General features: G+C 40.3%; 1 protein-coding gene across 1 annotated transcript; it reads right to left on the bottom strand.

Annotated features, from left to right (window-relative positions):
• Window positions 1-3770: 3770 nt before the first annotated feature.
• Window positions 3771-7958, bottom strand: NPS (neuropeptide S). Its single transcript, XM_058696068.1, has 3 exons — window positions 7869-7958; window positions 7674-7755; window positions 3771-4510 (listed from the first exon to the last, which is right to left on the bottom strand). Exons 1-3 carry the CDS (start codon window positions 7874-7876, stop codon window positions 4325-4327), a joined length of 276 nt encoding a protein of 91 aa, XP_058552051.1. The 5' UTR covers window positions 7877-7958; the 3' UTR covers window positions 3771-4324.
• Window positions 7959-14672: the final 6714 nt, after the last annotated feature.

Here is a 14672-nt window from a genome sequence, read left to right as displayed (position 1 = left end):
GGACAATGCCTGCAGGACCTGGTGTGGGTCTTTGTTATCCCATGGAGAGGCGTCTTGCACCTGTGTGGCTGGATCCACCAGTTTGTGCTCCAGGAGAGAGATCCTGCCAGCTGTCTCACTTTTTGTAGGGCAAGCAGGAGAATGGATTTGTTATCCAGGGAGAAACAGACTGAACCAGAGTGTCAGCTGTTCAGGAAAGCTTCAGACCCCAGATGGGGAGAGTTGAAAGTGTGCACAGCACTCATGAAAAGGAGGAGACACAGACCACACAGTTAATCCCAGGCAGCTCAGAGTTGCTGCCAGGCCACCCAGAAGACAATCTTTCCTCCACAGAGAGGAAGTAAGGTGAGAATTTTCCATTGACAGTGAAACCCACCTCTACTCCTAACATGTGAGTCCACATGAATATTAGCAGAGAGAAATGAGTCCAGAGGGAAGGAACAGAGAGGAGCCACCTGGGTGTTTCTTTTTTGCCTGTTATTGTCTGACAGGCCCAAAAGAGTTGAGAACATTGAGTGTAGAAATGTGACTTTGAGGGATGCCTGGGTGGCTTAGACGGTTAAGCATCCAACTCTTGATTTTGGCTGAGATCATGATCTCATGATTGGTGAGATCGAGTCCCGAGTCAGGCTCTGCACTGACAGTGCAGAGCTTGCTTGGGCTTCACTCTTTCCCTCTCTCTCTGCCCTCCCGAGCTCATGCACTCTCTCTGTCTCTCTCCCTCTCTGTCTCTCTCCCTCTCTCTCAAAATAAATAAATAAACATGAAAAAAATGTGACGTTGAGTCAAGTTGCTGTGTTCTGGGTCTTACTCTATGTGAGAACTGAAATCCAATTGTTTTTGTATTTCCATTCCCTAAAATATTGCTCCTTCCTGGGAATGCTCAAATGTGAATGAGGCTAAGTGTTTGGAGTGGAAATTTTGTAGCAGGCATCATTGTTTGGTTTTTCGTGTTTCTGCATTAGAAATAAATTGCCAGGAGAAAGGGAATGAGATGAGCATCCTAAAATTCATGTGTGTGAGTTGCAATCTTAATTCTTGTATTTCTTTGCATGGGTTTTCTACCCACAGATTCACATACTCATGCATCCTTCTTCCAAAATTCGGGATGCTTCTATGGAAATCTCAATAAACGTTTTTAAGAACAAGATGATCCTCATCCTTGCATAAAAGAGAATCCAGTGGAGTTTCACCTTCAAGACAAGTTTTAGTTGCTGGATGAGAATCTGATCTCTCATCCAGATTCTTTCAGTACCTTGGAGAGTGACAGCTCTCCCTTCCCAGGGTCCTTACCCAACCACAGGCTCCAACTGACAGCGTAATTATTTCCCAGGGTAGAATTGTGAAACAGGCAGGGAAAGAAGGGAATCCTAGTTCCTAAATGTCAGTCACAGAAAGAATTGCGGCTGCTAGTATGGAGACCTACTAGGTATTCATTTGTTTCTGACTCTTACAAATTAATGAAGGCTAAAAGATATATTTGATAATGTCATTTCTCTGCTCAAAACCCTTGAGGGGCTTCCCATGTCATTCAGAGGAAAAGCAAAAGTTCTGACAAGACCCTGCATAAATCCCCTACTTGTCTGGTTCCATCCTTTTTACCCTCACCCTGATCACTCCACTGTAGAAATCTTGGAATTCTTACTAATCATTCTCAGCAACTTCTCTGACAGCAGTATCTGAAATTACATCCACATTCCTACCCCTCCACACTCCTTCTCCCTGTAGTTTCTCCTTATCATTTATCATCATCTAACATCTATAATCTTGTTTTTTTTCCAACTCCCCTCTAACCCCAATGAAATATCAATAAGAGCAGGAATTTGGTCTGTTTTCTTAATGATTTCATTCCCGTTGCCTAGAATACCCTCTCTGGATATACTAGGTGCTCAAAAAATATTTGTCAAGTGAATGAATCGGCAAATTAATGAACAAACGAACAATCCCACAAGGTCAGTCATACTAACCCTATTTCATAGCTGATGAAACTTGGCCTCAGAAAGATTCTAGAAGCTTGAGCAAGGTCATGAAACTGAGCAAAGAGTGGCACTGAGATCCAAGCAGGTCCATGTGGCCCAGGGGTCTGTGGCCTCCTGCTTGCCCAGTCCTGCTTTGTATGCACTTTCTCCACCCCAGAATTCTCCCCTCAGGTGCCCATGGCCCTCATGGTTTCTTTTCCTTCTCTTTTAGAAAAATCTCTCCAGATACGACATGAAACTTAACAGGTTGAGGTATGGCTGACCAAAATTAACTCCTCACATTATTCCTCCCTTGGGATATTTGCATTCTGAGGGCTTCCAAAGCCTTGCCTAAGGCAGCTGGCTCTAAAGGTGAAATTCAGTCCTCCTCCAACAATCCCCTCCCCCACCAGGACATGGGAAAGGGCAAAGGGTCATTAGCATCTGGTAATCAGCTCCTCACCACCTCCCATCACCCCAGGCCTTTCTCCATGCTGCAGCCTTGAGAGCAAGTGGGCTCAGGGCTCTGCAGAAACTGATACCAGTTACTGAATACAGTCCACTGGCCACTTGGCTCGTACACTGGCTTCGGGTTCACTTTCCCAAAGGTTTACATGGTTAGCCTTTGGTCACCTCTCTAATGACACTATCTAAATACGACTTGGAGGTATTTTTCATCTTAAACACTTTATTCCTAACATCTTAGCAAAAGGTACACTTTCTTCTCAGAAGGTAAATTTCCCTGCTGCCAGCTTTTCCTGTGCTATAGTTTTTAGAGTGCAAATACTTTTTCATAGGCCTTTTTCCCCCTGAGGTTACAATGATATTTTAGATCCAGAAGTGGGAAAAGAATTTTTCCAATTATGTTTTTAGTGTTTTATTACTCCAACCAATCCATATAAATGCAAATAGGAAATAAGGAAGGTTCCTTGCAACAACAATGTCTTCCCTACATAAGATGCCCAATCGACACCACGCTTGCCATGAACATATTAGTGCAGGAACTATTTTTCAACTTCGAAGCAATAAATAACACCTATTGAGTTAGTTAATTAGCCCCCCTGCCAATAATGCTAGGCAGATTTAAAAAAAAAATACTAGTTTCTTTGACAATCTGCTGTCAGATTTTCCAGTTTATGGGAAGTACTCTGCATCTCACCCATTAGGCCTTATGGTGCCGCAGTGCTTGTGAGCAGACAGGACATTACTAATAGATAAATTCTTTTGCTGCATTCCAGATGCCCTGAAAGAAGTTGGGTCATGGAGGGCAGGGAGGGCTGAGCTGTTACTAGCCAGCTGGTTAGATTTCTAAAGCTGTCCCCATAGGAACAAAGGCCAGGACCACAGGGGTAGGAAGCAAAAGGATATGAGGGTCCCTAGTCCATTTTAAAGTGCATGAGGACTTTTTCACCTCATCTGTGTCTACACACATAGAGTGAAGTGGAAAACATAATGATTTTCTTGGTCAGAATGCCCTTAGTGTACTGCAGAATCAAATAGGCATGTACACATTTATTAAAGTTGGGCCTCTGAAGAAATAACACGCCAACCAATGTTACATTATCCTTTTAAAACGAGTAATGTCGGGAGTTACAGTGGAAGGAGGGGGTCCAGGTCTTTCCTGGAAAGGAAAGGAGTGGGGTGTTAATCGGCACAATTTGGAGGAGGACCCCCTCCCCCCACACACCACAGGGCAACTAGCAGTTCCTGTATTGTCATTATTGTTACTGGCACTATTTCTGTGTTTTAAGATAAAAGGAAACGACAAACTTCCAAGACAAAACAACAATCCACGTCCAAGTATATTTGATGGAAAGAACAGCAAGGGTTACACCCAGAGGGCACAGCTGATGTTTATTTCTGGTATCAGTGAATTGATGGAAGAAAACACAGTGGTAGCATGAATCTCAACTTTGGGTGATCTCACAAGACTCTCTGAGAAACTGAAATCACACATCCCAGAAGAATTGGTTCTTCTGAGTCATTTCAGAAAGCCGTATTTAAAAGAAAAAAAAAATCAGTATTATGATATACAGTATTACAGGCAGGAAAAAAATCATACCATTGTCATTACAGTAAAACTGCTCGTACTTTCTGGCCAATTTAAGATCAAAGCAAATGTGCCCATCCTTAGTCAGGGAAGTTGCTAACTGATCACATAAATAGTTTATTCTCTTGCTGTGGAAGTTTGGGGCAGGTTTACCTGTTTTTCAAACTCAATTTACTCTGTACCAGCTCAGAGAAAAATGATATTTAAGAATTGAGAGCACACCAACACTTAATGATAAAGATATAACTGACTTTTAGCACATCAGTCACACTCTACAAAGTTTGAGATTAATTCCCAGAGTCCTTTGCACACTTATTCATGATTTTGCTCTTTGAAAGGAAGTTTTTTTCATCCCTGTTCCAACTCCATTGCGAAAGGACCTTTTCCTTTTCATGAATGTCTTCTCCAAAATTGGCTTTAGAAAATCTAGTCCCTCGCTCCTGTCCATCCTGGTTGGGCAGCTGTTCAACAGGATGAGAAAGTAATCAGATTTTCCAGGCACCTGGCAATTCAGATGGGGGAGGAGGGAGAGAACACAGCTTTAGGGTTAAAAGTTTATTTCAATAGTAAGAATTTTCAAAACGTGAAGGCAGTAAATCCAATGACTCCAACATTTCTGAGGGAAATTTTGCCAGAACACAATAGACAATTTATCTAGATACAAAATATTATTCAGAGCTCTTGTCTAATTTTATACCCTTATGTAATTGCTGTTACCCAGTCCTTGCATCATACACCATATGTAGTTATCTGGTTGCTATTACTTTATAAAGAATCTTTCACTTGGCACTAATGAGTCCTGGGAAGTTTTTTAAATTCACTAAGAAAAACGACACATGATAACCAAACTTCAGGGCTCAGTGGGAAACACTTCCTTTCTGTGCTTTGTCCTGGGCCATTTGCCAAGATTCTCCATCAGGATATCTTGCTACTTGAACAATGGGATCTTCATCTTTTGACTTTGGCTCAGCTCCTCATCAGTGGCTCAAAGACCTGGATAGTGTAGGGGGCACTTCGTCTCAAAAGAAATATACACGTGGAATCTTAGAGCTCACATTGGCCATTGAGAATCTGCAGTTCAACCTCACACTTTCTAGATGAAGAAACCAAGTAAAGAGCAAAGGGCACGTCCCAAGAAACAGGGCTGGGCAGTTCCAGGAAGTGAGCCTGACCCATGGATCGAGTAAGAATTTTCAACACTTGTCAATCACAAAAGAGGGATTTCAGAGGACGTACAATGTTGATGAGGCACCACTGCAAATCCCATCAATAAATGGAGCAAAGATTCATCCGTGATCTTCTTTGTGGTAAATGTTTTATGTGCTTCATTTCATTTTATCCCCTCAGAAAGCTCTGTGTGAAGTAGGTATTATTATTGCTAAGTTTTATATGAGGAGATTAAATGCCTCGTAGGTGAAGCAGGGATTTGAGTGGAAGCATCTGACTCCAAGTCCATGTTTCTCAACCACACGAGAACAATAAGAGGAAAAGGGGCTGGGCCGCCTGGGTGGCTCAGTCAGTTGAGCATCTGACTCTTGGTATTGACTCAGGTCATGATCTCATGGTTCGTGAGATCAAGCCCTACATCAGGCTGTGTCCTAGCACATAGCCTGCTTGGGATTCTCTTTCTCTCCCTCTCTCTCTGTCCTTCCCCTGCTTGCTCTCTCTCTCTCTCTCTCTCTCTCTGCCCCTCTCCCAATTGTGCTCTTTCTCTCTCTCTCTCTCTGTAAAAATAAACATTTTTTTAAAAGAGGAAAGAGGGGCTGAATGGTCTTATTATAAAGAAAGAAACATACTACAAAGTGAAAATTACACATTATCCTTTCCTGGTGCAGTAAACCAAGTGTGGTTTCAGGTAACTTTAGAAGCTGAAATGGGGACAGAGTGGGGGAAAAGAATGCTCTCTGGGATCTTCATCTATGACTTGGTGGTTTACTGAAAGTTCCAGCAGTCTGCTCCCAGGCAAACCATTCCCATTGGCTTCTGAAAAAAAGATTTTTTTTTCTTTTTTGGACCCAGGGATAGTCTGACAGGGTTTCAGAAATATTGGTCATGAGAAAACCAATCAAAAACTCTTATTTGAAAGCTCACTATGTGTTTTCCCCTGTGTTAATGGAAGAAATCTAAGCACAATATAATGTCATCTATTTTAAATCCCCAGCAAGGAGGGGCCTATGAATCATTTCAGAAAAGGAAGCATTCCAGTTCTTCACAGAAATATTCATGATGCCACCTTTATATTGAAAAAGAAATGCATCAGTTCTGGTTATGGGATCCTGAAAACATCCCTTAAAAATATACCGATATACTTTGCTGATCATTGAAGGGAGTCCTTGCCAGAGCTGACTTATTAACAGAATAATATGGTATACTTGCTTAGTTGATGGACCCTATGAAGTTCACAACAAATATTACAAAAGCCTATATATTATTTCTCTGCATGATTACTCACTTTAAACAGTCAAATTGGTACCATTGCTACACGATGGAGTTATAATGAGAACGGAATTGTCACATGCAAAAACAGAAATATGGAAAATACTGAAAGAAGAAACATTTCATTTATGGACAAGCAGATTTGTAAGTACATTAGAAGAAAGTACATTCTTAATTAAAAAAAAAAAGCCACACACAAATGCCTCTTGTTCAACAGAAATGTCATGAACAAACCTTGGGGAAAAGAATAAAAAGTAATTAGGAAGACACTTGAGAAAATATACCAATTTATGGGTTGTGACTCATCAACCTGATCAATATGGTTGGTGTCTTATAGAATCAATGACTCAATTAGTGTTGAATGCTCATAGGACTAAATCAGGAAAAAAGAAGCTGGCTTAAGTAAACAAGAAATAGAAAAATGACAGATGCAAAGATTAGTGAGAAGACCAATAATATAAACAGCTAGAGCATTATGTTTAGACATTTATCTATTATTTAGGATTTATGTAGCATCTCATTATCCTAAAAATAGTTTCATGAATTACATTGATTCAGTAATTACAGTATGCCAGGTTAAGTTTCAATGAACACAAAACGTATTAGGCAACAAAATAATGTTTGAAATTTTAAACAATGTATTGACATTAAAACAACCGAAATATCATGTCGAAATACTATTCAAAATGCCAAAGAAAGATGTTCATTTTCTCAAGGTTTTGAACAGTTCAATGATTAAAGTTGGAAGCTCAGTCAATATTCTTGAATAAATGTATGAATTAATATATCATATGGTATTTCATTGATTTCTGATGTATTATATGCTCTATATCTGAAAAAGTTACCATTTTTATAAAATTAGTAAATTCACTATTTAAAACAAATGACCCATTGTATTTGTAATGCAGTTTCAATGGTTAAATGTTCACTTTGACCATCGGTGAACACATGTGGAATAAACAAATTGTCGTGGGGAAAACTATGTACATTTCAAATTGAAATGAATGCTTTTCTATGCAGGAGCCCAAACAAATTTGAATAAGTCCAGCATTATTTATTGTCACATAAATGCTTCTTTTTACTAATTTCGTGACTCTACTTGTATTTTTTTCATTGAAAACTCTACTAATGAGAAATTACTTTTCTGTCTCATATTCCTTAAGATTATTTTCAAATTTAAACACTTATAAGCCACCTAGTCAAGCATCAAAATAGAGGCAAACTCTTACCTTAGAAGGTGGAACGGGATAAGACCAGAACACGTGCATTGTAGAAATCAACAGAAGTAGAATAAGACTGAATTTTAATGAGCTGTAGGATAAGAGGAAACAAACCTTAAGATTAGTTTCGTTTAGGCAAGTACAAATGTAAAAAAGCATACACAAATTCAACATTTTTCTTTGTGGAAAAAAGCAGTCTTTTACCTAATCATTTTGGGTTTTCGGAAATCTCTGCAGATCGGTGGTTTTATTGCCAAATTCCTCACACTTACTGTCAGATCTTCCTTGGGTGACCCTTTTATACCAGAAAAGTTCAGGAGTAAAAATGTCATCACGTCCCATCATATGTGACTAACTGGTTCTTTTTTTGTTCTTGTTAAGTCAGAAAAGGACAATAACGCACAGGCATTGTCACAGAGCTACCAACGATTGACTTCATTTAAAGTTTGCCATTAAAAATGTCCTTCAAAAGCATTGTCTTCTGAACTGCGTCATTGTGACACGGACGGCTAGAGGTCTCAGAAGAAACCACAAGTTTGCTTAACTTAAAGTTCAACACTTCAGAAGGATGGTGTTATTTCTTTGAATGTCCCAGGCATCTTGTTTCAGAGACTAATGCAAAATCCTTACAAGAATACAGAGCACCTACCCTCACAAAGCACACAGATTATTTATTTTTTCCACAATGGATTTCCTTCCTTTGGGACTTCTGAGGTGAAAGCAGGGAAACAAGTATCACCTCCTTTTGCCACTAGTCACTCAAATAAAGGAAGGACCTTGTATCTACCCCCTTTCTATGCACATGCCCAGAGCTCCAGGCATTGAGCTCTGGAAGAGCTGCCTGCCATGGCCTCCTTCTTCTCTCCAGGGCTTAGAATTTCTCCAAGAAGCCTTTGCTATCCCTGCATACCAATGGGCATCCACATTAATAAATTGATTCGGGAGTGCTAAGTGTGAACAGATGTTGCTGAGGCTTACAATGGAGAAGGACATCAAGGGAGGTGCTCTGTTTGGATAACTAGTGTTTCTGAGATGAAGCCAACATTTTTTTAATACAAAGCAACTGAGGGAAATCCTTGCTTCCTCAAGATCAGCACCTTTTGAAGGACAAAGCCGCCCTGTGTCTGGGACATTTGTTACCTATTTGTCAGTGCTACATCCCCTTCTTTAGGGAACTGCCAACCAGTATGATTCTCATGTATTGTCGATCATACAGTCGCCTTTTGCCTACCACAAGGAAAAGCAGGTGACCCAGATCCTCAAGAGCACAAAGATCACAGGGATTAGTGCCAAGTTTGGAGGGGCATATGATCCAACATATTTATCATAGTCTTTTTGGGGGATATCATATGGAGGTTAGGAGCTAAAGAGCTTTAAGAACACCAAAAACTAAACACACACATTTCCTTTCGGTATCTCTAAACCCAGCTAAAATAAACACATAAGAACAAAAGGAATGGGAGAGAAGATGATGGCAGTGGTGTTTTGCTGAGTGATGAGCAATTGACTAAGACTGAGAAAAGTTCTTATGAAAATAGTTGAGTAACAGACCCTCCAAAGACTCAAGTATTCATGGAGCCAGTTGTTTGGATGTGGTGAAGGCAGCACGAAAACAAAAAGGATCGGCTTGAAGTTTAAGAATCAGTTCAATCTCACATCTCTCCACTTCCCATGTCCAGACAACTTCTGCTCCAGCAGAGGAATATAGGTCTGTTCTAAGGAAATGGTAAAGCAGAGTGCCTCCTGAATGAGGGAATCAGGTGTAGTGGTGTTAGGGGGTACTCTTCTGAAAACAGAGGTTGAACAAGTGTTACAGTCAGGGTCTCTTCTTGGCACAACTCCTGCACATGGTTAGATGTGTCTTTACTCTCAAGACAAGTGAATGGAATGCGGAATCTGCCCAGCTCAAGACGAAAAACCTAGAGGTACAGACATCAGCATTCCTTCCTAAAAGCAGTCCAGCCCAGTGAAATTCACTAACGTCTAAGGCTGACAGTACCCAAAAACACACACAAAACATTTATGGATGTTTTAACCCCTCAATCTTAATACAAACAGACAACTCAGAGATGAAACTAAAATGAGTACAGGACACTTATAAAGGCAGAACAAAGAAAATGGGAGAGAAGTCTGTAACAACAGTGTTTTACCTTGAAAGATAGAAACCAACAAACAGGAAGTAAAAGTAACTTGAAGGAAACAGAGAGAAAACAAGAGAAGAAAACTTAAAAACAAATAAATGAATAAAACTAATATTATCCCAAAGAGAAAAGAAGATATTGTATCTATAAAATAAAAACATAATGCTATATAAAGCAAATCATTTGCAGGACAAAAAGGAGCTCATGAAAATTAAAACTATTAAAAAAAATTCAGTAGAAGGATTGAAAGATAGGGTTGCATAAATCTCCAAGACTTCACAGAAAAAAAAAACCAAAGAGAAAAATTAAGATAATTAAGGAAGAGTGCCCACCCAGCAGTTCTAACATATAAATAATAAAAATTCTAGGGGCGCCTGGGTGGCTCAGTCGGCTAAGCGGCCGACTTCGGCTCAGGTCATGATCTCACGGTCCGTGGGTTCGAGCCCTGCATTGGGCTCTGTGCTGAAAGCTCAGAGCCTGGAGCCTGTTTCAGATTCTGTGTCTCCCTCTCTCTGACCCTCCCCCGTTCATGCTCTGTCTCTCTCTGTCTCAAAAATAAATAAATGTTAAAAAAAAATTTATAAATAATAGAAATTCTAGAAAAGAAAACAGGGAAAAAATGAGAGGAGAGGGAATCATCAATAAAGAAATTCAAGAACATTTCCCCTAACAAAAGATATTGACTTTCAGGATGGAAGGACTCATCAAGTGTCTGGCACTATGGATAAATTCGAACCATACCAAGATACATCATCATAAAATTTCAACAATTTGCATCCTATAAGCTTTCAAATTACCTACAAAGATTCAGATGCTGGAAGTACTTTGGGAATCTCAAAAATAACACTGAGACCTAGGAAGAGAATAGAGCAATGCCTTCAAAATTCTGGAGAAAAATGATAGCCAATCTAGAATTAATTCCCAACAAAACTATCCCTTCAGTGAAAGACTATAACAATCATTTTCAAGATCTCCAAATTACACTTCCTTCATTCCCTTTGTCAGGAAGCACTGCAGGATATCTCCACCAAAAAATAAGCATATGCACCTATAAAGAAGAAAATGTGAGCGACACATGTAACAGGAGATCAATACAGGAGACAAAGGAAGAAAATTCCCAGGATGATGGTAAGAACAGATCCCCAGTGAGACCTGCACACCAGGCTTGAAGGGCACAAAGTCCATATTGGTGTGTGCTAGAAGATTCTGGGAGATATTTCTTAAGATGAAAGTTGAAGAATATCTGTATGTCTTGAGAGAAGAACTAGGCAACAGAGGAATTTGGGGTTGACTTAGTGACAAATCTGAAGAAAAGTAAAGAAAAAGGAAAATGAATCGAAAGTACAGAAAAAGATATTCATTCCAATGAAAACAAAGATATGTAGGAAACAAAAGTAGTCACAGTTAACTACTTGACTCAATGGAAAGTATCACTTGCATAGTCACAATAATGTAATTATTGAATAATGGTCTAACCAAGGGGTAGTTTACCTAAATTGGGAGCTAGGTGTTAGAAATGATATATTTCTGTCATGTGGTGAATTGCCTAACTTGTATAGAGAGAATTCAAGCTATAATGCTCAAAAATAAAAAATCAAAATCAGTCATATTATTGAGAGATAAATAGAAAGACAATCAGCCAGAAAGTTTGAAAGCGATGACTCAGACAGGCAATGGAATAAGAGGTACAAAATGCTGTTTTCACAGAATTTCACCTTATAACTATTCCATCCTTGGGGCTCCTGAGTCGCTCAGTTGGTTGAGCACCTGACTTTGGCTCAGGTCACGATCTCATGGTTTGTGAGTTCAAGTCCCACATCGGGCTCTCTGCTGTTAGCACAGAGACTGCTTCTCTCTCTCTCTCTCTCTCTCTCTCTCTCTCTCTCTCCCTCTCTCTCTCTTTTTCTCTCTCTCTCTCTGTCTCTCAAAAATAAATAAACATTAAGAAAAAGAACTATTTTATCCTTGAAATTGTGTGCATGTGATAAAACTGTGATAAAAGTAAAACTTTTAAAAATGGTATCACCATGTACTAGATATACATGGATGTAACAGAGAACACCTTTACTATTATGTATAGAAAATGTGCCTGATAAGGAGGCCCAGAAGTCAGAGAAGATGAAGGGTGGGGGGCGGTTAGGAGAGAGGGAGAGAGACAGACAGACAGACAGAGGTAGAGGTAGAGAGAGAGAAAGAGAGACAAAGACAGAGACCTGATGGTATTGTTAACCTTCTGGATCCATGCTTGAAATTAATTTCTCTCCTCTGATACCCCATTTACATAAGCCAAAACCCCTTTTTACACATACTAGTCATTTAACAAGAAAGTTTAACTACCATACCCTGTATTTATTTACTGAGTGCTTACTATGCACGACCTCTTTCTATGGGTCAGTTCAGTAAGTCTGTATCCAGATTCTAAGAAGGCACTATTATGTTCCACCCTCAGCTGAAGAGACCGACTGTCATGGAGGTTAAACAACCTGCCCAATATCACACTGCTTGTGAAGGTCAGAACCAGGTTTTGATCCCAGTTCTGTGTGACTTCAGAGACCACACTTCAAGTAGTGCACTATAGTCCACACTCAAAGACCTAGAATGTTGTTCATCTACTCAGCTCTGGAGGAAACAGCACTTATGACATTCAAGCCTCCTCTCCCTGACCAACACACGTGTGCGTGTGTGCATGTGCGTGCATGCGTGCACACACACACACACACACACACACACTTGAAATTTAATCCTCTGGGTCTTTGAAGCAAGATGTTAATGTGAATCTCTTGGTAACATTTCCCCATGCCATCACTTGACAATTCTTAGATGCCATCATTCCTAGCCCCAACCCCAGCTCATGACCTTGTCCTTCCTCTGGACATGACAACGAATTAGCTGGTGGTCTCTTACTCCCCTACTTTTCCAGGGTGGAGTGGCCCTCTGTAATTTTAAGGTTCAAATTCCTCTTTGTATCCTCAGATATCCTGCAAGACACTGTCTGAGATGCACTTTGCACTCTCCTCGAGGGCATCATTTGGATACTTAACCATATGCTGCCTTAAATGGCTTTACAACGTTTCTCCTCTTTTCCAGTGAGTGTTTGCTTTGTCTCCTTGGAACTTCTTGGGAGCTTCACTTTTCCAAATATATTGCTACGTTTATTGACAGTGCCTTTTTTGTTTGTTGAAATAAATCCATATCACTTGGAAACATTTCAGTGTAGGAGATCCAGAGACGTTGTCAGATCTGAAGACCCTGGAGGTCTAATTGTCAGAATAGATGCCCAAGAGAGTTTGATGTCAACATGCTTTCCAGAAGTTCTTCTTGATAACTCAGGCCTGTCCCAACTTCTCTGGATCTTCCAGGTGGAAGCATTTAGATCAGATGCTCTTGGTTAGACATCCATGAAATCCCAAGGAGATCCACAGGTGGGCTTCAGAGCCCTTGGATCCTCTAAAGTTGAATGTTGATAATTGTGCTTCTTTGTAGATGGACATTTATCCGAGAAGAGGAAGCAGAAATTTGCATCACATTCTCAGATTTCCTGAGATCCATAACCTATCTCCCTCCCCTACAGATAGGAATTACTGACTTAGACATAAATCTATAACAGGCCCAAATTATCTCACCACAGACAAAATCAAACAGATGGTGGTTCTTCTTTCCGTTGCCATCTGCCCTCATGGCACTCATTTACTCATCTGTTTGGAAAACCGGACTAGTAAAGTGTACTAAGACTTAATAGCGAATGAGGCTGATAGGATTTTCCTGGTACAGGCTTGATATGGCAGGTGAGATCCTTGTTCAGACATACTTACTCCCTCCTTTCTCTTCTCTCCATGGACAGAGTGTACTTCCCTATTCCTTGACTTTGTAACTGGCTATGAAACTTGTTTTGGCAGATGGATCTTAGAAGACATATTGCCACAGAAGCGTGAAAAGCCGTTGCGTGGCTGGCCTTGTCTTCCTGCACTTCTGTCATTGCCCTGAGAGCGTGTTGGCCTGTGATTCTGAGAGCATGGTGAGAGACTCATGTCACAGAGCTGCCTGGACACACCTAGCCTCTGTCCTCTGGCCAGTAGTCAACTGCAGACACATGAGAAGGCCTAGCTAAGGTCAATAGAGGTGTCCATCACAGTGAGGTTTGATTAGCCACCCTAGCCTGTAGAAGTGTGAGCAATATTAAATATTTATTTATTTATTTATTTAATATGAAATTTATTGTCAAATTGGTTTCCATACAACACCCAGTGCTCATCCCAACAGGTGCCCTCCTCAATGCCCATCACTAACTTTCCCCTCCCTCTCACCCCCCATCAACCCTCAGTTTATTCTCAGTTTTTAAGAGTCTCTTATGGTTTGGCTTCCTCCCTCTCTAACTTTTTTTTCCCCTTCCCCTCCCCCATGGTCTTCTGTTAAGTTTCTCAGGATCCACATACGAGTGAAAACATATGGTTTTAAATCAGTGCATTTTGGGGTATTTTGTTATACAGCAAACCAGTGCATTAGTTGTTCAGTAAACATTCACTAAACTGAATAAATCACAAAAAGCATTGAATGCTGTGTGAAGGAACCCAGATTCCGGCTTAAATCTAGCCTTGTAATTGCTGCTGACATTTTGACCTTCCCTCCCCAACTTGAAAGATCCTCTGACAATACTCCCTGGAACCATGATTGGGAGCAGGGAAGTCTCCTCCCACACTGGCAACTGACCAAAGAGCAGTCACCTCTCATACGTGGTAATCAAAATTATAGACTTGTAAGACTGTAAAATCAATTGTTCAACCCCTGTGTATATCCACAGGAAAGACTTCTGCCTTCAGAAGTAACTTCCACTGCGTGAATCAATTTCACCAAACAATGTTTAGCTTAA

The sequence above is a fragment of the Neofelis nebulosa genome, chromosome 13, assembly GCF_028018385.1.
Source record: "Neofelis nebulosa isolate mNeoNeb1 chromosome 13, mNeoNeb1.pri, whole genome shotgun sequence".
Taxonomy (NCBI): Eukaryota; Metazoa; Chordata; class Mammalia; order Carnivora; family Felidae; genus Neofelis; species Neofelis nebulosa.
The sequence above is the reverse complement of the archived record's forward strand: the minus strand, read 5'-3'. Positions and strand labels throughout refer to the sequence as shown.